This window comes from Euprymna scolopes, chromosome 2 (genome assembly GCF_053919585.1).
Source record: "Euprymna scolopes isolate OS-2025 chromosome 2, ASM5391958v1, whole genome shotgun sequence".
NCBI lineage: Eukaryota > Metazoa > Mollusca > Cephalopoda > Sepiida > Sepiolidae > Euprymna > Euprymna scolopes.
Window position 1 is genome coordinate 194,123,222 of NC_136483.1, and position 26,211 is coordinate 194,149,432.

General features: G+C 32.6%; 1 protein-coding gene across 1 annotated transcript in view; it reads right to left on the reverse strand.

Moving 5' to 3' along the window:
* Positions 1-575: 575 nt before the first annotated feature.
* Positions 576-26,211, reverse strand: part of LOC145300966 (coiled-coil domain-containing protein 40-like) — a 79,241-nt gene continuing 53,605 nt past the window's right edge. Inside the window, exons 10-18 of the mRNA XM_080144532.1 lie at positions 22,942-23,124; positions 20,646-20,891; positions 14,578-14,791; positions 13,816-13,985; positions 9,896-9,987; positions 7,660-7,848; positions 6,569-6,683; positions 5,195-5,353; positions 576-969 (exon numbers count right to left, since the gene is read on the reverse strand). Of these exons, the coding sequence (XP_080000658.1) occupies positions 664-969; positions 5,195-5,353; positions 6,569-6,683; positions 7,660-7,848; positions 9,896-9,987; positions 13,816-13,985; positions 14,578-14,791; positions 20,646-20,891; positions 22,942-23,124 (1,674 nt within the window). The 3' untranslated portion in view covers positions 576-663. The remainder of the gene's footprint in view (positions 970-5,194; positions 5,354-6,568; positions 6,684-7,659; positions 7,849-9,895; positions 9,988-13,815; positions 13,986-14,577; positions 14,792-20,645; positions 20,892-22,941; positions 23,125-26,211) is intronic.

The following is a 26,211-nucleotide window of genomic DNA, read 5'->3' on the forward strand; positions in this document are numbered from 1 at the left end:
ATTTGTTTTAAATTTTTATTGTTCAAAAACACATAACAGAAGAAAAAGCTCAACTCAAAATTTGGTTGAACCAGTCAAAAATCAGCAGAGATAATCATATATTGAAAATCCTCCGATGGAAAATAAAATAATCAGCTAAAAATAATCACATTTCAAAGTATTTGTATCATTTGGATTCTTTAGATTACTGTTCTCATCTTGAGTGTTCTCCCCACAATGTTTCGGTTTATTTAACCTTTGATCTTGATTGTCGTTGAATTGTTGAACGATTATGAATTATTTAATTATTTGATTTTTTGATCTGGTCATGGCTGATGGAAGGAGAGTATGCTAATCCCGTGAATTAAATAAAGGGTTTTGTTCGAAATTTTGTACAGATTCCCAAGTTCGACAAAATACACCTGAAGAAGTCCAGAGGTCACATCAGCCGAAACAGAGAATAAAACTCTAGATGAGAACAGTAGTCCAAATAAATATAATTATTCAAATATAAATTATTAATCCTCAGCTAAAAATTTCAGAAACATTATTTCAAATTATTGTTTCACTCAGAACAAAGAAAAAATGAAATGAAATTCAATCTGAAATTCAGTTTTATTTTAAAAAATAAAAATGTTTGACGTTAGAAGAAAATCGCAGACAAAAAATTGTATTTTGTTTTTGTTAAGCATTTTCTTCCAAAACTCCTTTTCCTTCTTTTCCTTCTTCCTCTTCTTCCAACGAAAGATCGGCATATTTTTCATCGATATCTTGAAGCGCTAAACTCACTTTCTCGAGACTGAGTAGCAAACTCGGATATTCTTGTTTCAGTTGATCCACAATTGCCATCAGTGCGTGGATTTGATTCGACTGATTTTTGATTTCATTAAATCGGGACGAATTCTTCTTGTAGAGGAGTTTGTACTTTCGATCTTTTATGTGCTGTAAATATTTGCTTTTCTGCTGCTCTGTGACTAAAAACAGCAAACTCTGGCACCGCAAAGATAATAACAATGAAATGAAAAGAAAAATAATGTTAAATGTGATAGAGATACAAAAAAACAAAAAAAAAAAACAAACAAACAAAAAAAACAAATGTCATATGATATAAACATACAAAAATTATCCAGAAATGATATAACGAAAAATAGGACAATAAAATTATAAATGAATAACAGCAAACATTAATTTATTATGGACTGTTTAAAAAATAGTTCTGCAAATTAGGCATAAAAATGCAAATGTATTTGGATTTTTGCATTTTGCTATGTTTACAACATTTCAAAACAATTGATGTGAATGATAGTGAGCTGTTTTAATGGTAATTTAGGTGTGATAAGTTTTGGTGATTTATCCTTTTTTTTTGTATTAAATTACTTTAATTACTGTTAATATTGACAACACATATATACATATAGGAAAATAAACACATCTAGATCAACTGTGAAATTATAGGAGCTACCATTCAAAAATAAAAAAGAATAATAAAATAAAGCAACATACATCCTTACACATTCTGTATATGTGTGTGATTTTTAACTTCTGTCCATGACCCCGAACAAAAAAATACACAGGAAGAAAGAATTATTTGGCATTGGCCTGTAGATTTTATCTTTTGCATATTCTGCAACTTTGGTCTTGACAGTGTACATTATATCTGAATCTTGCATGTACGATAACTGATTTGATATCAGACATCACAGTACGTCATGATTTTTATATTCTGTGCATTCAGAGTAGATCAAAAATGGACTGGGAGCAAATAATCAAGAGAGATGTGCAGGCAACGAGCAGAAGTTGGAAGGATACTGTGGATCTGGTTACAGACCAAATATGGAGGATTATTTGATCGCCTCATGCGTCACAGATCACAGGTATTCCTAAGTCAAATTTAGTTAAATTTAGGTCACGTTAAATTCAATGAAGCAAGTATGTTTTATGTAGTTTCTGATTCGTAGCTGGACACACAGATAGGAGTATGACTTTCCTTTATATAATAGACAAGCAAAAACTATCTGCTATCAATAATATAAATCTATTGTAATTTAAAAGTCTAATAGTTCCCATTTAAATTACCTCCCCCGAAAATTAATGGACATAATATTTTAAGAAAAGTTTTGGTAATTCATCCTTTTCCTTTATTAAATCACTTTAATTGATTACTGTTGAGATTAACAACACTATTGCACATATATACGAAAACAAAACAATAAAATTACAAATAAATAATACCAAACATTAATTTATTATAAATTGTTAAAAAACTTATGCATATACGAATGTTTTTGGTCTCTACTATGTATACAGTATTTCAAAAGACTGTGTTATATTATTGATGCAAATAATCGTGAGTGATTTTAATTTTAATTCAAGTGTAATAAATGAAAATAAATTATGCATTTATTCATTTAAACTGAAAGAGAAGACACAACGTGAATGTCTGAAAACTGGTTTGAGAGTCAGACTTGCACAGAATTGATCACCATGATTTTGTATGTAAATAAAACCATTGTTATTTTTTTTTCTCTATATTTGCAAACTAAATTGTCACCATTTTTGTTAGTAGACATAACTACATGATGACCTTGGACAGATAACATGACCTGAATAACCACTGATGGTTAAGATTTGTAGCGACAACTGAAAGACAGACGCTTTCATGTGTTATTAACTTCCTTCCCACTACAGAAAGATGTGACACAAGGTCAGAAGGTGAAAAAGAATGTGGATCTTTGAATTTGATTATGTATACAGTATTTCAAAAGAATTACTGCACATAACAGTGAGTCATTTTAATAGTACTTTAGGTGTATAACGTTGTAATTACTATTAAAATATAAAGTTATGTAACGTTTTTATTACTGTAAAAATGCAACATTGTTATTAATTTTTTTAGGACTAGCAAATCTCTCGATGGCGGCTTCCTTTCTTAACATACCAAAGGCCTTTGATAGGATATGGCATAATGGTCTACTCTGCAATGTCTCCAACTACAGTATAGCTTGAAATATTTTTTCAATTATGAAATCATTTCTCTCTGATAGGTTCATAAAGTAGTGGTTAAGGGGCAGAAATCAGAAGTTCACAGTATTAATGCTCTCTGATTCTCTCTCCTCTGATCTTGATCACATGGTACAATAGAGAAAGAGGTGGCTGATTAATTTTAATGCATCTAAAACAAAACTTCTATCTTTCCATCGTCAATGCTCTTATCCCCGTATGGCATCAATTGAAATGAATGGCTCTCGTCTTGGAGAAACTTCATGTTTTAACAAGCTTCTAGGTCTGACCTTTACTCCTGATCTGAGATGGAACATGTACATCAAATCTGTTGCTAAGACTGCTGGGAAAATGGTGGGATCGTTCTACCACTCCAGTAGATATCTCGTTGTTGATGCAATTCTCTACCTGTATAAGAGCCAAGTATGTCCAAGGATGAAGTACTGCTGCCACATCTGGGCAGGAGCTGCTAGAAGCATTTTATCCTGCCTTGACAGAGTTCAAAATAGACTTTGTAGCTTAGTGGGGGATGGCCTTTTCTCTTCCCTGTAACCTCTTTCCCACAGAAGAGACGTTGCGAGCCTGTTTCTACTTTATCCTTATTTTCATGGCAAGTGCTTGTCTGAGCTCCAATTTATGGTCTCTCCTGACTTGACTGTCATGAAAAACACTCGTCTATCTGAAACCACAATCAATAATTTCCTCCACTCTTTATCTATGCCTAAACCTAAATGTAGATTCTATGAACAAAGCTTTCTTAAAACTGCACGCCTATGAAACTCTGTTCCGTTTCCCTACTTTCCAACTTCAATATGGTTGTCTTTAAGTCCAATGTGAACAAATTCTTGATGAGTCGTCCCCTTAAGTAATCCAATTTACCCAATTCCCACTACCAACAGTTACCACAACATTTTCCCATTGACTACTGTACACTTATTAACCCTTATCCTTGAGTGGACTCCAGGCCTCAGTAAGTGGTGACTCTTTTGTAAAGAAAAAATGTAACGTTATTACTTTTAAAATGAAACATTGTTGTTACTTTTAAAATGTAACGTTGTTATTACTTTTAAAATGTAACGTTGTTATTACTTTTAAAATGCAACATTGTTATTACTTTTAAAATGTAACGTTGTTATTACTTTTAAAATGTAACATTGTTATTACTTTTAAAATGAACCATTGTTATTACTTTTAAAATGAAATATTGTTATTACGTTTAAAATGTAACGTTGTTATTACTTTTAAAATGTAACGTTGTTATTACTTTTAAAATGCAACATTGTTATTACTTTTAAAATGTAACGTTGTTATTACTTTTAAAATGTAACATTGTTATTACTTTTAAAATGAACCATTGTTATTACTTTTAAAATGAAATATTGTTATTACGTTTAAAATGTAACGTTATTACTTTTAAAATGTAACGTTGTTATTACTTTTAAAATGTAACGTTGTTATTACTTTTAAAATGCAACATTGTTATTACTTTTAAAATGTAACGTTGTTATTACTTTTAAAATGTAACATTGTTATTACTTTTAAAATGAACCATTGTTATTACTTTTAAAATGAAATATTGTTATTACTTTTAAAATGTAACGTTGTTATTACTTTTAAAATGTAACGTTGTTATTACTTTTAAAATGCAACATTGTTATTACTTTTAAAATGAAACATTGTTATTACTTTTAAAATGTAACATTGTTATTACTTTTAAAATGAAACATTGTTATTACTTTTAAAATGTAACGTTATCACTTTTAAAATGTAACATTGTTATTAGTTTTAAAATGTAACGCTGTTATTACTTTTAAAATGTAACGTTATTACTTATAAAATGTAACGTTGTTATTACTTATAACATGTAACGTTGTTATTACTTTCCATCTTATATTTTGGAATAAGGGTTATTATTAATGGTCCGTTAGTCATACATTATATCTCGTGGATCAGCTGATCGAGTTTTTCTTGTCCAAGTGACGGTCAAAATGGTGTGTTGTAACTAATAGCCTTTTAGTTTTCTAATTAGGTGATTAGCCATCAGAATTCTGTTCCTAGGCAGCAAGAATTATCATGCATAGTCAACAGGTAGTTCTCAATGTTGGGGAGCAGGGGGACGTTTGTCTAGGTGTAATCAGCGTATTCTACAGACCCAGTCTTTAGGGCAAAAGAAGAAAAAAGAAAAGGAAAAAAAAGAAGCAAAGAAGCAACTCACTTTGTATTTGTTGTTTAATTTGTTTTTTAATTCCTCCTCTACATTGTCGACTTTGGATTTGAGAGTGAGAGAATTCTCTTGGAAATTTTCTAACTCTTCACCACACAGATTTTGCTTCGCCTGAAGATTCTTCGTTTCGACACCGAGAGTCTTTGCATCCTGAAAATAACAAAATTATTTTTTTTGTTCCCCAAATTTTAAAGATTTTTCTGTTCAATCGACTGAGAAAATATTTAACAGAAGAATACGGCAAACGTTAAAGGTTGCGACCAGAGCAAAATCTGAGAAAAAATTATGTACACATCAAATATCGATTCATGTTGTCTTTCTTATATATTTATAATTTTCGATTTAACATCCATTTAGTATTACACATGCAAACTTGAAAAAAGCATGGTTGAAATGTGTCAATATTATCTGAATAAGCGAAATCACATGATATCAGGTCAAATTCGGTCGCCATCTTGTTTTGATGAGTTACTATATAAGGGGTAGTTAGAGTTCTCCAACCGTGGAGAAGGAAATACATAGGAATTCTGTTGTAAAAAAAAAAAAAAAGATAGAGGATGCCCGTTCGTCCTGTACAGTAATCTTCTTGTGATGTTTTCACAAACAAAACACTCACTTCCAATTTGGCACAAACCAGAATGGAAGTAGTAAGGCTCAGAAAACTCATGTCAGTGCACAATCTGGTCTAATTTGAGCGAAACATAAATAAGTTTTCTGACTTTTAGACAAACACACAGTAATATGATTTTCCTTTATCATTTAATTAGCAACAGCTTTACAAAAGTTACAAATAAAACTATAATTTGATATTACAATTCTGAATTTTTGAGATGACGGCTGATTGTTTGTATTACTTGTTTTGATTGGACTATTGCTCTCATCTTAAGTGTTATTTCTGCAACGTTTCCATTGATATAGTCTTCGACCGTCATCAGGGATATGGTCACTATCTTGGAAAAGAAAAAAGAAAAGTTACTGGCTCAGTAATTGGTTTCATAGTCTTGGAGTTGTTTCTTTTTTTTCACTGCAGTTTCGTATGTGTGTTTGGTTAACAAAGGGAGGTAATTCTAATAAAGTTTGACAGGGGATTATCTCCCTTTTACCATTGGCGAAGGTCGAAGACTACATCGACCAAAACGTGGCACAAAGAACATTCAAGATGAGAACAATAGTTTGATCAAAACAAGTAATATAATAATTTGGTTCCCCTTGAATCTGAGTGATGGGAGATCCAACAATTGTAATGACTTCCAATCACTATGACAAATTCCTCATTTGAAAAACAAGCGACTAATTTGATGCTTTTCCTTTGTGTATTTTAAGAAAAGATTGAATCCAAATCTGTCAATGTTTTTGTTGTTTTACCTGAGTCGACTGCTTGATTTCCTTCTTCAAATCTCTCAACTTGTTGGTGAGGTTGCCTTTTGTAAACACTTTCTTATTCAATCGAGCTTGACCCTTGACAGCAATGCTTTCACGACTTTGAAGAAAAGACAAAGAATTACAATTTTAAGTTAATATTCTTTAATTTAATTATTAAGTTGATTCTTCCTACTTGGTGGATTACAAAACTTATAAATTTCAATCGATTTCATTGATTACATAGTCTATCCAACCCGATAATTGATTTCACTAAGAGAAGCTTACAGAGATTCATGGTTAATTTTCATTGGATAATTAACAGATAATTATTTAATAAAAATGGAAACATTAAAGATGGTGGTAGCATTGTTGGGTATGTATTTATTTTTTAAATTTTATTTACCATATGACTATATGTTAAGAATTAAATTCAAGAATTAATTATTTAATCACAACTCTTTGCTAGAAATGGTAAAAAAAAACGTCCACCCTTAAATAATGTAAATAAATTTAGCAAATATTTTTCATCACACAGTTATTATTTGAAATTCTTTCTGAAAAAAAAAAAAAAAAAAAAAAAAAAAAAAAATGGCGACGATATCTGCAATGTTTACAATGGAAACAGATGATCCAAACTAGCACCAGAATTTATGGTACAAGAAAATCAAATTAAGTTTTAGTTAAAATATTTCAATTAGATTTCGATTGGATTTACTGTTTAGGCTTTTGTTTATGTACAAAAATTTATATCTTTTAAAAAATTCCATCCTGAATAATAAATAAAAAAAAACTAGACTTTTTAGTTCATTAAAAACGAGCAAATGTTGACTTAGAATGAGTGCTTTGTGTCGAATTGATGGTTGAATACGGTTAAATTTGTATTTATGTTTGCATTAAATCTATTAATCCTAACTGTGCATCGAACGGATACCATAATGCTTCATTTGCTGCATCTTATCATACTAAAGATATATACAAAATTTCAGCCAGATCGACCCCAGGCATGGTTCTAAATAGTAGCCGTTTATGTCCAAATGACGATATGCCTTGTTAGGGGTGAATGTGAGTTTAAAAAAAAAAACTAGATTCCTTACCGATTCAAATAGTTTTCTGTTTCTTGAATCATTTTATTCTGTTGTCGTATCAACTGCTTATAGCGGACTTCCATACGATGGATTTCTGACTTCATCACGCTAACCTCGCCTTGCTCAAAATCTGTGTCAACTGCCGCACGTGTCTCTCTCACCAATTGGATCTTCCGTTCCCATAACATTATCTGCTGACTACAATCAAAGACATTTGGCATCATTCAGGCGCCTACAACATCATCTCACACCAAGGGCCATAGATAAATTAAGACCTTTAGAGGTACCACTATTTCACCTTTGTATATTTTAACAACGTTCAAGAGATGTGAGATTTTTGATGAGGAGAGACTCTCTATGTTAAATTTTGATTTGCAAGAATCGACCTTGATTTAATATGGATTAGAGTGATTGAAGGAATGAATGAATGAAGGAAGGAGGAGATGAAGGAAAGAGAAAGGGGGGAATGGTTTGGTGGGGTTGTTTTACGATGTATCAACCCTCTTCAGATTATTTAATGCCGAATCTGGTCATTTTGGGGAAAAAAGTTTTTATGCTTCAAGTTCTATATATCTTAAAATATTTATCTATGGTGTTTGGTTTGGTTGTCTTGTTTTACGGCATATCAACCCTTTTAGAGGTTATTTAATACCAAATCCGGTCATTGGATGAACGTTTTTAGGCTTCAAGTTCTTTATATCGTCATATATTTGTTCATGGTCTCTGGTTTGGTTATTTTTTTGTTTTTGATTTTGCAGAACATGATTGAGTTTTGCAAAGGAAAAGGAAAAAAAATACAATAACGTCAATGTTTGGTGCATTTAAGTCAGGAAGCTGATATCTTCACACAGCCTTATCTGGTAGCTCCAGGGGAGGGGATTGAGGGGAAGAAGAGAGTAAAAGGAGGAGGAGGAGGAGGAGGAGGAGGAGGAGGAGGAGGGAGAGTGGAAGTAACTACATTGAATACAAAGAACATAAAAATTAATTTGTTTTGCAAAAATGAACGACGAAAATCACATTCATCTTTGTTGTGTCATGAAAATATGATACAAACAAATGAGTCGATGGAAACAACGAATCAACTAATAAGGTTTATTGTGATAAAAGTACAAATATCAAGGGTCCACACCAGTGGCGTAGGAACTATTTTTGCTATCCGTTGATAATCGGTTAACCTTCGAAATTCCAGAAAATCCTCAAAATATTTATTTTCATAGCATTGCAACCAAGGATATAAAATCTGTTTAAAATCAGTATTACACACGTAAAACACAAAAAACATATTAGGACCATAAAAACTCATTTTGGTATGACATTTAAGATTTTTTTTTAGCCTTTTATTATTTTAATTTTTTATATTTTCACCCCCTTAAAATGCTGCTCAGGGTGGACCACGCCTCTATTACGCCACTGGTTCACACAATAAACACTGTGAGAGTCGAGCATAGAAACGTCAATACGTCTACTTGTCTTTCTGTAGTAAACTCAACCCCGTAGTTTGCTGTGTGGAGTCGTATTTATAATGGATCATAGCTCAATGCTACGAGTGACAGGTTCTTCCATGACAACAAATTTATTTCAAGAGTAGCTGGAATTCTTCAATGTTTGAGAAATCTATAAATAAGATCTAAAAATAAAGCCTGGAAGATGTCTGAAAATAAATTCTGAAAATTTAACACTAAAAGAAAAAAAAAACGATAAAATTTACATTGTTTTTCAATGTTTCGACAAGTGAGGACGTTTGCAAAGTGAGGAAACTTTGTAAACGGGAATATAATACTTTCTCCCTCCTGTCTTAATAGAGGATAAGCTTCATTATTTATGCATACATGTTACGAAATCTATAAATAAGATCTAAAAGATGTCTGGAAATAAATTCTGAAAATTTAACACTAAAAGAAAAAAAAACGATAAAATTTACATTTTTTTTTCAGTGTTTCGACAAGTGACGACGTTTGCAAAGTGAGGAAACTTTGTAGACGGGAATATAATACTTTCTCCCTCCTGTCTTAATAGAGGATAAGCTTCATTATTTATGCATACATGTTACGAAATCTATAAATAAGATCTAAAAGATGTCTGAAAATAAATGTTACAGTATAGAAAGTAAATAAATAGATAGGAAAAGTCATTGTAAAAATGGGCATAAAATGGATTCTTTGATGGATACAGGTGTAAATCCTTTGTTACGAATTATCGGATGAGATGGAATGGAAGAAGAGAAAGGAAAATAAAAATAACTTACTCTGTATCAACAAGATTTTGCAAAAGTGTTTCTTTTTCATTTTTAAGATTTTCTAGTTTTTCTTCAAGATTAATCAAATCCATTTTTGCCTCCTAGAAAAAACAGAAACAAAATAAAACAAAATAGAATCTCTTTATAAATTGTTTACCCAGGCAATACATGTTATTTTCAATTATGTTTAAGACTAACGAAGGAAGGAACAATCAGAATATTCTACTAAAATATTTTACTACCTCGAATTGCTTCTTATTAGATGGGGTCCTGAATAGTCGCCCGTTACATCCAAATGGCAATTTTTTGGGGATGAAGATGAGTAAAAAAAAATCCACCTTCATTTCTACACATGCAATACTTATGCAACACACAGCATCACACAACATACAAAAACATACGTACACATACACACAAACACATACATACACACATGCACACACATACACACCCTTATGGCACCTAACAAGTTTTGGTAAAGAATATTTGGAGGTGTCATGTCTTATGTGTGCACACTTGTAAATTCTGGATAACTTGGGTTGAGTTATGAAAAAAAAAAAAAATTCAAAATGAATGTTTAAACGTTAAATATGAGTCTCTCAGTAAAATTGTGGTTTGTTGGATTTGTTACGTGACGTGAAGAGGGATGGTTTGTCTGAAAAATATTTCTAAAATAGAAAAAAAACTGTAACTGAATAGCGCAAGGATGTTGAATTTGAGGTTCTTATTTTTTTGTTAGAGAATAGACCACAATTTTAATTAATAAAACATTATGAAAAGAGAGAGACAACTCAATTCGAACTATCGAGATCAAAATCAGCCTTCTAATGGCTACAATTTCCTATTAAAATCGCTAAAAAATGTAAAAATATATTTATTTTCTATATATGAAAAAAAATTTATTTTCTATATATAAAATAAATATATCTTTACGTTTTTTTAGCAAAAAAATAATAAATAAAATACCTGCTTAATCAATTTACGTAATTTTTGGAATATGATGTCTTTATTGTTAAACTTTGCTAATTATATTGTATTTTCAGGTTAAGTACGAATATTTACACTTTAAAAATATTGTTTTTAATTATGAACCTTTAAGGGTAATGTGTGAGTTTTGGCTCATCTGTAGTTTTTTTTTTCAATTGGTCAGGTGACATGGATTTCGGATGAGAAATATTTGAAGGTAAAAGTGAACAGATAAGGATGTAGAATTTGAGATTCTAAACCAATTTTATACTCTAATTAGGGAATGGATTCACCATATTAGTTCAGTCATAATAAAGTGTTTTTTCTAAGACAAAAATGCTTTTATCATTTCTGTATGTGAACATTTATTCTAGCTTGCTTGCTCACCATCTAAATCGGATACAGAACAACGTTTTTGGATAGAAAAAAATTGTTGTCCGGCTACTTACTCAATTCTCTGACTAAATTGCGTTAACTCCAAAGTTCTGTAGATCGTTTCCAAATGGTATAGTTGCAAAATAATTGACAAGACAGTCGGAATACAAGGTGTCTTCAATAAGTTTTCTAGACCTTTTTCATACAGGTATTTAAAATTGTAGTAGATTCTTGAAAATTCAGTATATTATTGCTATGCATGAGATGACTGATCAAGTTTTATGATTTCAGGTTCAAATTAACAAGTACAGCAGGAATTGGAATACACCCTACTAAAGCTTGATTGTCACAACTTGTGAATTTCAAAAATGCAATCTGGATGTGAGGACACTTCATAAGAATGATATGCAATGAAATTCTGTTTGAAACTTGAAAAAAATGCCACAGAAATGTATGGAATGCTTCAGACTGCTTTTGGACCATCTTGCATAAATCAAGCATCAGTTTTTGAGTGGCATAAGAGATTTAAAGAAACCAGGGAGTCTGTGAGAGATGATGAGATGTGTGGGAGGAGTAAAGAAGTCAGAACACCAAAGCTGATTAGCCAAAAAAAGAATTTCATTGATAAGAACTGTTGTGTGTCTATAGAGATAATAAGTGTATAGTTTGATGTCAATGTGGGAACTGTACACACAATTATTCACAAGGAACTGAAGATGCAGAAGATTTGTGTGAATACACCAGTCCACAATTCTATTCTTGGGATGAAGTAAAGAATAGATACCCTCGAGCAGACGACGCCGCCTGGCGGTGCCAGGCGCACAATTCAACTAACACCGGTGATTCGACCTTGACATTGGCACAAGCACATGGCGTCAGTTGTTTTTAAACACGTCAAATAGCAAACATGCTCGAATATTCACCAGCATCTTTTTAAAAATATATTTACAAAACCTTTGAAGATTTAAAAGAAAAAGTATATATTTACAAAACATTTTTTAAAATAAGTAACAAAACGAACGTATTTAAATAAAAGATATTTAAATAAACGGGTGTCTCTGTTTTGGATTTTTGCGACCAAGATTGATTTTTATGTGCCGTGTTTTGGGGGGTTCTGTGTGCGTTTTTAAGACAATTCAATATTTATTCTTTAAAACATTAACTTCAGCGACAATTAATATATTTTCAAAATAATATTTTTAAATATTACATTTTTACGAATATTCGCAAGCAATATTAAAAAAAAAAGTTCAAATAAAGACTGAATAAAACTTATAAAAAAGGTTCATTCTATACGGTTGTGGCCATTTCTTTTTTGTGCGTTTTTGATACAATTCAATATTTATTTACAGTGCGATGTATGTCGGTGGTCAGTGAAGGAGAAATCCTTTTAGGCCGAGGCAATTTTTTATGCATAATAAAATCACAAGTATAAACAATCGAGATAAAAAAATATATTATTTTATTCATATCTTTTTTTATAAGTTTTATTCAAACAGTCTTTATTTGAACTTAATGGACTGTTTTTTTTTTTATTAACTGTTTTATTCTTTTTATCAAACAAAAATAGAACTTTTATAATGAAATATATATTATGGACTGTTTTTCAAACATCGAAATTTTAAAATTAAAGTTTTATTTAAAACAAAAAAAAAGACGAGGTGTTTTTTCTTTTCGAGATAAAACACGGCACATAAAAATCAATCTTGGTCGCAAAAATCCGAAACAGAAAGAGACACCCGTTTATTTAAATATCTTTTATTTAAATACGTTCGTTTTGTTACTTATTTTAAAAAAATGTTTTGTAAATATATACTTTTTCTTTTAAATCTTCAAAGGTTTTGTAAATATATTTTTTAAAAAATGCTGGTGAATATTCGAGCATGTTTGCTATTTGACGTGTTTAAAAACAACTGACGCCATGTGCTTGTGCCAATGTCAAGGTCGAATCACCGGTGTTAGTTGAATTGTGCGCCTGGCACCGCCAGGCGGCGTCGTCTGCTACAGGGTATCTATTCTTTACTTCATCCTATTCTTGTCACAAACTGTTTGACCAAGATGGGGATTAAGACAGTTCCTCACCCTCCCTATAGTCCAGAGCTTGCTCCCTGTGGCTCTTGGTTATTCCCTAAGCTTAAAGAAAATCTTAGAGGCTGTCATTATAAGACAACTGAAGGGATGAAAGAGGACTTCCATGGAGTCTTCAAGAAGTTGTGGTATGATACAACATGTGCATTGCAGCCGGAGGAGATTACTTTGAAGGGGACTAGAATTTCATGTGTGTACTCTCAATAAAAGTGCTCGTACGAAAAAAGTCTGGAAACTTATTGAAGGTACTTCGTACATGTGGTCCACAACACAATTGAACCACATTTAGTGTCATCAGCATCAGATCCATGATACACGCACATATTAACAATGACACACACGCACACATTAACAATTCAATAAATGTTGACATCACATTTACAAAATTCAGATTTTTCATTTTTTTTTTTTTTTTTACACATTTCAAAGTGAAATTTAGAATCACCAATTTCTTTGATTCAACAAAAAATGAAAAAAAATAAAGCAGAGGTTTTTTTTACCTGAAGAGACAGAATAAAATCATTTTCCACAAGAATATTATTTTGTTCAAAATTCTCAGCCAATTTATTTTCTTTATGGGTCAATTCGTTTAATTTGATGATGTCATTTCGACAATTGGTCAAACTTCGTTCCAAAGCGATTCTTTCAGATTCTTCTTTGTGGATTTTATCTGCAAAATAAAAGAGAAATAAAAAGGGTGTATTTGTTACATCATATAAAAACAGAAGAGGATGCTGCAGGGAGACATAATTGTGGAGTACACCATCATTAATGAGAATGTAATTCCCTTATTCTTGTCAGTTCTCACATTCCATGTTTCTGACAAAGGAGAAAGAATTGCTGTTTTCTGGGCCAGAATCTGTCCATCTAACACTTGTTAGTTTTTGACCTATTAAAAAAGTTTTTTTAGCTCCTGGTATCAAGTGGCTTCATGCCTTGTCTGAATTGATTAAAAAAACAAGACAACTATTTTTTAAAGAGTTTTTGACCCCAATAGCAAACTGCAGTCGTTCGTCACTTAATATAAAAAAAGCAGCATTTTTGTCTGTGTTTTTACTCTGTGGAACAACCTGCTACTGGAAGTCATGACGATGACTACCGTATGCAGGTTTAAATCTTCAATAAACATTTGGATGCGGATGGAAATATTTTCTACCTGTCTCTTTACATGACTCGTTCTTTTTAATTTTTTGCCAAATAAACGAAAATAAAAATTAAAAAATGTAAACCAATCAATGAAAAGAGACATCTCGACATCTTACTTTCGATTCTCATCTTTTTCTGTGAATGGACGGTCATTTCTTTTTTCGCAGTGTCCATAACTTCCGACTGCATGTCTCTTTCTTTAATCAACTGCACCAAACGATTCTGCTTTTGCAACCACATCTGCTGCTGTTGGCTGTTTTCTTGCTCGCGTTCTTTGATCGACTTCTTAAGAGACTTTATCGTCGATTCCAAAGGACCAAGTTCGATGCCCTGAAATAAGATAAATGAAAAAAAAAAAAAAAAAAAAAAAAAATTGTGAGGACAATCAGAGTTATTTCCCTTTAAGTAGAAATTATTTCATCATTTCATATTGAAAATATTATCAAAACGTAAGATATTTTTAAGATAAAAATATTATGGTAGAAATGTATCAGGAATTTTAAAACAGATAAGAATGTTAGAAGATAAAACAATGGAGATGATTTGAGTGATGACATCACGTAACCTTAATCTTACGTGAATTAATGACGTAACGAGATAGATTTTTAGAGACGATGATGAGTTTAGTTTAGAGTATGGAGCGAGACTAGAAAAATCAGACAAGTTAACACAAAAGATATCGTCTCCATGTTTTGGAAGCTGAGAGAAACGCGACTTTAGCATAATGTAGAAAATTATCTTGCAACTCCTACAAGAAGTTAAGAATAAAGTTAATATTAAATATATAACCTATTGTTGTTTAGTTTCCTTCTGAGAGAAATGAACTTGAATGATGAGAAAAGATGAAGACAAAACAGAGAGAGGAAAGTTCTTTGCCTGTGCGCTACACAGAATGAATGTTAATGAACTGTTTTATCATATGTAAAACACCCATACATACAACAATAGAAGAACGTTTTAACCACGAGACGTCACACACTGCATATATCACAACATTAGAGAGACATCAGTTAAATAGACGCTGTTTATATACAACAGAATTATTTTCTTTTGAGACTAGAAGCCCTGATAACACAAGGTAAATCGCAAAATCTGATTGTTTACACGATCTTTCAACAGCTTTTTTTAACAACACATGGTTAGGAATTAACACCAGAATGCATTCGCATCCTACAAAGGCGACCGGCCTTTGTGAGCACATCACCTTACAAGAAAGATACCAGTGCAAAAATGTAAGTTTTCATTTTTGCTTTACATACTTTTTACCTTTAGTAGGAACTAGCAGTGCTATGTGGCGTTGCCTGGGGTAAAAGTATGACCTATTTCTATTAAAACTTCTATCTACTTCTCTCTATCTGTCTCTCTATCTTTATTTCCTCAACACCCTCTTTTGGTCCTGGGTATTTAAAAACCATCCAGTAGTGAGACCCCATTTGGAGGCTGTGGAGAATGTGGAGTTGCTCCTTAGTTACCATTGCCCCCAAGTCCACTTTGTCCCAGAGTGGTAATACTTCTGAGGACATCTGGTGCTACCAGAACAGGCTGTCTGAAGATACTGGCTTCCCAACCAAAAAATGCACTAAACATTACAGGAAATCAGGGACCACTTGTGAATTTATATTCTCTTGACATTTCCTCCTTTGGAAGAAGCCAGTTCAACCTGCCTAGAATGAATGCTGTACAACAACAACAGCAATAACACCCTCTTTCTCCTCTACTCAACCCATTTCTCTCTAGCTGGACATTCATACACACACACATACAACTCTTCTTTATATAATAGCTTCCTCAAAAAACGAGTTATCGTCATCTTTCTAAACTAGTAATAATAACACTGTAAAACTGATTCTACACAACTGACAAAACCAAAGCTACTCAACCTTGCTCAGGGCAAAACTTCTATCCCTCCTCCTCTCTATTTTTCTCTCTTATTTCCTCACGTATTCCTCCACCCAACCCATTCCCCTCTAGCTAGACATACACACAGAAAACTCTTCTTAATATAATTGTGGAATTAATATGCATTTTTCTTTTTAATTTACTAAATAATAACACTAAAAAAAAACAAAAAAAAATAAAAAAAACAAAAAAACGCCCCCCCCCCCTCCTGCCACTGCCAAAAATTGGCCCAGTTGATCCTCTAAAAGCAAATATATTTAAAAAAGTTTTTAAATACAATTCATCGATGGCAACACTGATCAAAAAAGAAAATACCAACTTTGTGGGTGTTTGTTTTGTAGTTTTTAATTTTTAGCTGTTCATACAAACACGGAGATAGCTACCCTTTATATAATTTCGACTGGGATTCGGAATTGTACTTTTGATATATATATATATATATATATATATATATATATATATATATATATATATATATATATATATATATATATATATATATATGTCTCATTATGTTTTTATAGGTGGTGCAGTTTTAATAAGAGAAAAAACAAAAAACAAACCAAAAAAAAGGGTTCTTCCTTTCGTTTTTTAACCTTTCTACAAAATACGCCTAACTAAAGGGAGATAATCCCCCAAAACGTTTTTTTCTTAGAGTCGCCTCCCTTGCACTGTGTTTTCTAGAAAAAACGAAAACACACGCAAGGTGCCTGTCCACGGTTTTGTAACAAAAAATTTCACTAATAGTGACAATTAACAGAAGGATTCAATTAAAAATTGAATTATAGGAAAGTCTTAAAAAATATCCTAGTTAACCCTGAAAATTTACTTTTTTTTATAATTTACGGGCACACCCTCAAACCAAAAGTCCGATTTCTGGAGCTAACCCCATTTTCTTTAGTTGAGAAAAAAAAACATGGAGTTTACACTTGACGATGATCAGAGGGTTCATTGACCGAAACGTTGTGCCAATAACACCCAAGATCAGAACAATTAAAATAATGCAAACAATAATGTTATCTTTGTCATCTGGCGGCCGTTTAGCATGTTTTTTTTTTTGTTTTTTTATCATGCAAAGTAATATACAGCATTTTTTTTTTTATTATGGGATATTAATTTAAATTCTCTACTCACATGTTGCTAATCTCAACAAAATAAAATATCAAAGATGTTTATTTTTTTACTTGTGAGTCCGACAAGACTTCAACTTGGTTGATGAAGATGTTGAATATAAACATTTAGATTTCATTCGCTTTAATAAGCTTATGCTGATTGCGTAATGGATAATATGCCTATCTGTTATCAAAACCAGTTGGTTTCAATCTCAGATTGAAGATTTTGCTAATATAGCCACATTGAATAGCTCTAATACAGCAAAACAATCAGCGGATCACTATATATAGAATCTCAGGAATTTATACATTAAATTCTCTTGAATATTTCATGAGATAGACCCCCAAAAGAGCCAGAGTAAAAATTTTCTTTTACCATTATTCTGGAATTTATTCTTAAAATATTACATAACTGTATAGGTATAAGAGTTGTGTCTGACTTTGATAAAAAGAAGTAACAAGGAGAAATCTCCACTGAACAGGAAGTAACCATGATGATGGCTATATATAGCAGAGATATGGGTGCAGCCATTTGCTTTTTGTGTTGAATTCAATAACAACGTGGAAGAACACATTTTTCCCCATTTTACACAACCATTACAATAACGAAGACCGTGTTTGAATGAAAAAGTTTGAGTGACACCTGTGGTTTTGGTTTTTACAGTTAAAAAAATCATAATGTCTCAGTACTCTACATACACATGCTGCAGTCCAAACTCACGACTCCAAAAATCTCCCTTCTCTGAAACCAGGCTTTTTATTCAAATCTTATTTGCATACAAGTAACAAGAGTTCACGAAATCCACCATTCATGAAATTCATTGAAATTCATGAAACCCACCATTATATAGTTAGACACAACTGTCATTTTGCTTTTCTTTTTATGCCCTGTTATATTTTCATTTAAATTATTTTGTTCTTACTGTTTAAAATATTTTCATTTAAATTGTTTTGTTCTTACTATTAAAAAAAAAAGAAAAAAAGAAAGATATGCAAATTCAGTTTCTTGCCACATGATTTTGCACGCATTCCTTTTTCTTTAAAAGACTGAGTTCTTTCTCTCTTGCTATAGTAACTGTGAATTTTGTTCAATAAAGCCTTGGAAAGAGGTTTGTTTTACGTCTTCATTCATTTACAACACTACATGCCCTTAACTAGACTTATGCGCATATGAATTCATACCTAACTTATGCTTACAAAAATTCATCCAGAAATTTGATGTAAGTTCTTTTGTTACAAGAAAGGTTTCCCTTTTCTTGTAAGTAAGAAAAACATTAGATAAGTGAAAATGAGATTAGATAGACCGAGATTCGAACTTTGTAAGCAAGGTTCAGAAATAGGGTCAGAAGTGGAATGTAGAATTTCGATTGTTCAGTTTTCACATAAAATAGTTTAGATATGTTGATTGTTCAATTCTTTTATGAAAATGGAATTAAAATAAGGTCAGTTAGAAGAACGAACAATAGAAAATTAAAAACATACTGAAAAAATGTTAGGTCGAAAAATAGGTTAGTAAGAATTCTTGTCTGCAGACATGTGCGAACCATGCATGTTCAGACCACGTGGGTCGAGCACGTTTTTGGTCATGCGTATGACGTCATGGCAGAAATAAATTCTTGATATAGGAGCTAGAGTCGAAGATGAGTTAGACAGAGAGAGACAGAGTTCAGAGTCGAGTCTGGATCGAATCAGAGGAGGGTCTCCCTTTGGAAGCGAGGGAGGAAGTTTTAATCATGTAGTCGACTTTGAATTCCTGGATGTCATGATCATTGTGACCGGTCGAATGTAATAAAAGAACATATCATATTTTGTACCTGCGTCTTGTGTCATCTTTCTACCAAATTTAAATGTGTCCCCCTCTCCATCTAAGTAATGACTGTCCCCTCCTGTTTCATAAGAACTGATAACCCTCCTCTCTAAACATTTTTATAAGAAGCACAGTCAGTAAAATGTATAAATGTCGTTCTCCTTCTCTCTTCTACGTCTTCCCCTCATCAATATGAATATCACCTATGCAACACTTTCCACATTCTTATTACTTGCCAATTATTGGCAAAGCATTTTATGACACCTTAGGGTCAGAGATGACCTTGACAGAGGTCAAAACCATGTAAAAAATCATCTGTTTTATTTATGAGTGTCTATCAAATTTCAATTGGTTAATACCTATTCACTCATCTGTGATATATACAAAACTGGTGATGGCTAAATAATTGTTTCATTAATAACTCACATCAATTTAAAAAAAAAAAAAAAGACAGGTAAAGGCAATGAATTTCATCTTTTTTCTTTGTACAAATTTACAAAAGAAATGACAAAAAGAAAGTAAGAGTGTTTTAATAAACTTCCAGGATTATCTCCCTTCAACAGAACTCTTAAAAGAACTGTAGCAGACGAAATTGCAACAAACACAAGTAGGAGCGAATTCTCGCGGCTGGAGATTTTGAATACACTTGCTTTCTGGTTTGTCCAATCAGAAACTAGCGTTCAGTCATGTGGCGGAGTTTATAAAAGGTTAAACCAGCAACATACTCTCTTTTTCTTCCTAAATCTTGGACGGACAACAACTTGTAGAACGGACCTGTCCACCCCCAACTTCTTTCTTGGGGCTCAACAGAACTCACTCCTCCTTCAAGCTCGGGGTTCAACTAAAACGTGCATACAAACAAGCCAACATGGCTATCGCCACACATGGACTTCATTGCAATACACACACAAACTCTCTTTCTCATCCTACAGTACTGTCTCTAATCTTTTGTGTTTCTATTACCTACTTCTAGGAGACAAAAAAATTCATTATGACTATGAACCATAACTTCAACACACACAAATGAATTCTTCTCTCTATAATCAGCAACATCTCTACAGAGTGACACTTTCCACGACAACCCGTTTTCTTATTCTTTCTAACGAAGATAACCAATAAAGCTGTTTTTAAATGTTAATATGAAATATCTTTTCTTGTTTTCTAATTCTACAGAACTTTGATAACACAAAGATGGCTGCCTTGCATGCTAAAAGGTAGCAATAAATGTATTTTAATGTCTAATAAAACTGTTGGTGTGTAGTAATTCTTGTTAATTCATCAGAGTTTCAGTTTCATTTCTTTCGATTGATACGAATCATCTGAAAAAAAAAAGTGAAAAGCGAAAAATGTTTGTGTAATGACTTACACCAGCTTTGTTGATGAGATTCTCCAGTTTTTTGTTGCAGGAATCAATTGTCGTTTGCTTCTTCTCAATTAGTGATGCTCGCTTTAATATCCTTTCCTCACTTTGTGTGATAACGTCATTCCTCTTTGCGATCTCCTCGTCTACTTGCTGCAGGATGTTTTCCATGTATGCCTTTTTAGCCTTGGTTGATGTAAATTCCATAATAATCTTGGAAATCACATTCTCTAACATAATCCTGTCAAAATCCTGCAGAATAATTAAATAAAACATGATTGTAAAACGCAAAAGTCATCACAAAAAAAGAAAAGAAAAAGAATCAAAGGACAAAATGAAAAAAAAGTAAAAATTGCTCAGCATAAAAAAAAAGCGGATAAAGTACTTGGTAAAACTTAGTTTTAAGTTACACTCTTCTAGAGATCAAAGGTTTAATCCTCAGTGCAGGTGACACTCGAAATACAATTGCGAATTACCTAATCATGGCTGACGAATGAAAGCATGCTATCCTTGCGAATTAAATAAAGGGTTTGTATTAAATTCCGTGCAAATTCCCAAGTTCGACAGAAAGATTACCGAGTTTGACAAAATACACCTGAAGAAGGTCAGATGGCATATCGAGCAAAACGTTGTGAAAATAATGCTCAAGATGAGAATAGTAGTCTGAAGAATCCAAATTATATGAAAAACAAACATTTCCATTTTATTTATTCTTTTAATGGAAATCGCTCCAGACAAGAAGCCACTTGATATAAAGAGAAAATAAGAACAAAAAATTGCAAAGACAGACGATGCCTACTGACCTTAGTCTTGAAAACAGTAGTAGAAGGAAAACAGTCAGCAGGAAAAGAGTTCCGGAATAAGAAATGCTTCAGATATTTTAGTTTTCAATGGATTTCTTATATAAAGAAAGCCTGCATAGTTTTAATCTGCATAGTTTTTACATTGACGTTAATTTGATATTTTTTTTATATATATATTTCTGTCTTTTTATTATTTTTTCTTGTTTTAAAATAAATTTAAACTTTGAAAGTTATATTAAAATTCGATAATATTCCAGTTTCATATTAAATATATTGCTGATACAATTTTATATTCAACATTCTTATGGTAAGCCAAAAACCATGTAAATATTTTTGTTGTACATTTTTATTTATTTCACGATGAAAATAATTTGAATAATGCTGTAAGGTTCAGCTGTTGAATAATAGAAAAAAAGAAAATGGCGACGCATACTCGATTTTATCTTCAACGATCACATGACTAATATGAATTCTCACCGAGCAACTTTTTTTTTGACTCATGTTCACCCTTAACAAGGCATATTGTCACTTGGACGTAAGGGACTACTATTTGGTACCATGCATAGGAAAGATTAATAAGATGTTGATTTATGTTACATTTAAACTTCTGCATATCAGAATGGTCAGGGAATCAGGTAGCAGGAAGGAAATTCCAAAGTTTAGCTGTTTGAGGGAAAAAACTATTTGAATAGAAAGTTTTCTGGCATTTAAGGACCTAAACAATGAAGGGGTGTGATTTTGTTGTTAAGTGGGTTTGTTGAGGATATGTACGTCGAGGAGGCACAAGTGCAACGAGTTCATCAGAGCACATTCCATTAAAATATTTGTAAAATAGGCACAGAGATGCAACATTGAGGTGATGGGACAGGGGTTGGAGCTTAGTTGACAAAGTGAGACCTATTAGATTGAAGACTCTTTTTTGAACCCTGTCCAAGAAGAAGACACTAGTGGTAGAACCATCAGCCCAGATGTGGCAACAATACTCCATGCATGGGCGAATGGTGGCTTTTACAGTATACTCTTAGGTGTGAGTAGTGCTCTAGCACGGAATTATATTGTTTTAATATCTAGAAAACTACCTGTTTGCGGGAAATTTAAATGCGATATTCACTTTCAGCATACCAATTGTCATTTTAAAGGTGATTGTTAAGGTGGAAAAAAAGTAAAAATTTACCCCAAAAAACTTTCAGGCAACACAAAAAAAAAAAAAAAAATTATCACTAGGTGGCCAGAAAGCGGGTGCTCATTTTACGTTAAATTTATATAGAAAACTGATCCCACTTATTAAAAAATTGTAATTTCCTCATATCATGAAAACTATTTCTCTGTGCCACTTTTAAATGTTATATTCATTTTCAGCATCCCCAAAAACATGTCAAAAACGTCATTGTAAATGTTTTTTTGTAGTTGGAAAGAATCTAGACATTGACCAAAAAATAAAAGTAAGATTCTGCTGCTGCAATAAAACTGATTGAAACAAAAAAAAATCCTAGACTCACCAATTGTTGACTGGTTTCTTTGGTCTGATTGGTCAACTTGTTTGTGTATTGCGATGATTTCTCGAACATCAGTTGTGACTGGATTTTCTCCATGATTTCCGTTTCCAATTGTTTCTGTTTTTGTCTTTCTTTATGAATCGTTTTCTTTGTATTTTCTATAGAATCTGATAAAGAGGATTTTTCCTGAAAAAAAAAAAATAAAAAAAAAAATACCATTCCATTAATATCAAATTATTATCATGGCAGTGTTAGGGGATCATGCCTCAAATCTATGATACAAGAGCTAACTATAATGAGAATACTTTTTGGAAACAAAAGAATGTGTTCATCTTTTATGTATCAAAAATATCAATAACAAGTGAAGCATGCATGGTCTCCCATGAATGCACAATGAACGAGGCATAAAAAATGACTAAGTTCAGCATTTTCCCCCCTCTCCCCACCCCATTTAGCTTCAAAAGTCCCCAGGGGATGTCAAATTCTAGTGAAAATGACCAAGCGGTGCAGTTTTAGGCCTTAACATATGTACATTTGAGTTCTCCATCATGTAAAAAAAAAGGACGACTAAGTCCATCATTTGCCCCCCACCCTCACCCCATTTAGCCCCCAAAGTCCCCAAGGCCTTAACATATTTAAATTTGAGTTCAGCACCATGCAAAACTGATAAATAGACATACACAGAAAACTTTGGATAAATATGATAAAATAATCCAAAAAATGAAGTGTTTTTATTAGCCCTAAAAGATCCTGTGAGGCACACCCAAGAATTATCGTGAAGTATAGACAAACAAAATTATATAGAAATCAGTTACAACTTTTCAGTAAGTTTTATAAAAAATCCAAGTCATCAATTTTTTTTTAATAAGCATAAAAGTGTCAATTTTAGCCATTTTAACTCGAAAGCTACCCCTAGGGGGGGGGGGCAACCGGAATTTTCCCGGAAAATCCGTTCTGTTACTTTTTTACTCATATCATGTTTACTGTTTGTACAAACATTCCAATGCATAGTTATTGAGAAAAGTGCGGACTGTCAAACGGACAAGGGTGAATTTACAGGTCCACCCTACTTTTGTCGAAGGACCAACAAAAACAAATGAAGAACACATATGTAACATAAAAAATAATTTCTATTTAATTATTCCTGTTTGGACATCTTTTATCTTCATCAAAAATATTTAATTCAAGGTTTAATAAAATATGAATATTACATTTGAATTTAAAAGTCCATGAAAATCTTTTTTCCACTATCAAATAAAAATAAAACTATTTAGAAACTCGGGAATTTTCATTGGATGTTCTACTTGTTTGGCAGGCCAAGAGCAGGTTCAAGGCATTCCCTTGAATAACAATATTTTAGATAAACAAAATGTTATTTATAATTTATTTGAGTAATTCAAGCATCTATCGTTTCTTTGTAATCCTGGTGTGACACAAATCAGAAACCATCTTCTTGTTTTTTCTTTTGATGATTGTCAAATAGTGTATGTTCAAAGTTGGGTGTTTGAGCTAGTATTGTCCAAATTAAACTAAGTAACAGCCAAATTATACGCATTTAACTACTAGAACTTGTAAAAATCAATTCCATAAAACCATTTACAAGTAAGACAAAGAGAAAGAAGAGGAAGTAAAAAACCACTTGAAATAATTACAAACTTTTATTTAAAAAGGGAAAAATAAATTGAAAGGAGAGATAGAGAAAAATAATAATAAAGTCTAAAGTTCACCTTTTAACCGTATAAAAGACTGTATTTTGACTGCCAAAAAATATCCCCTTTTGGCGAATCTTAAAGGTTCTAGTAACAGTTCAGGAGAGAGAAAAAAGTTCAGGAGAGAGAAAGAATAGAATTAAAAGATAAAAGATTAAGAAAGAGGCAAAACTTACTTTGAGGTAAAAATAGTTTTTTTTAGAAGCAAGGATAATTTACACAGAATTTTTTTTAGAGAGAAGAATAGTCATTCCTGCTAGAGATAACATAAAAATAAAAAAAAATGTTTCGTTGGATTTTCTTCTTTTATCAAATAAATCTGCATCTTCTCCAACTTTCTTTTACTCATATTTGTCAGCTTTTACTTAGAAAAAAGACATTACTTGACCTGATGTAGCTTCAACAGCTTAGTCGGACGAAAACGTTTTTTTTTTTTTTATCAGAGAAGGCTTTTTCTTCTTGCTGCACTATTGAAGATTATATACTTTCCTTTTCGCTTCGAATATTTCTTGAGGAACAAACAAATTATTGTTGTTTGCACTGTCACTTTTTTTACTTGTCTGAGGTTTAACATTTGCACTTAGTTCTTTTCCTCTAGACAAGACTTTTGACTTGATGTTTTAAGACTTTTCTGTCTGAACTCAACCGGCATTTTTCTCTTCATTTCCATCACCTAAATGAAAATTTAACTGACGAAATAGGACCTTCATCTAAAGCCTCCAGATGTCTCGCCACGATTGGTTATTACATCCAGGTCCGACATTTTCAAACAACAACCTTTCACTCCCAAAGGCCAAGGCAGCAACTACCATTTTTCACTTCCATTTTCGCTTAAATCGACCAATCGTCAACAAAGAAACAGTCACGTGCTATCAGTAGCAGTCTACAACTATTTGCATAGAGGGGTGAGTTAAAGAAAGAAGAAAAGAAAGAGAAAGAAGGGTAGATGGAAGAATTAAATTCTGACAGTATAATATGTAATACTCACCAGAGTAGCAAGCATCCGCATATTTGTGCATTGTGTGGATGTGTATGTGGGCAGTGACGTGATGGAGGAGGGGTGGACTTGCTGCAGGGAAGTGTTGGGTGGGAAAAGAGAAAAAAAGATGGCGCCTGGTGGTTTATAAACTGTGGTCCCGCGAGATCGCGAGATCACGAGAAAACAGAGGGCACACATGCAAATGAGACAAGGTGAAAAACTGCATAAAAAGCAAGCTTGAGTGAGAGGAGGGAACAGAGTCATTTACGGTCACGAGGTTATTGTGTTACTATTGCGAGCGTTCGTAACGATTGAAGTTGAATTCCATACAAGCTATTTCGGCTATTGCTGTGGTCGGCGAGGTCATTTTGCGAGAAGCTGCACTGACAAAGGGTGAGGGCAACTACACTGTTTCCAATGTGGTAGCATAGGGCACCTAGCCCAAAACTGTGTGGGAAACACGTCAGGGGGAAGGATGTCCACGCCGCCCTGCTCCCCAGACAAGATCTAAGTGACGCACAACCTACAATAACTGTGTACGTGAACTGACTTCGGCTGCTCACATACCATCATGAGTGCCAGATT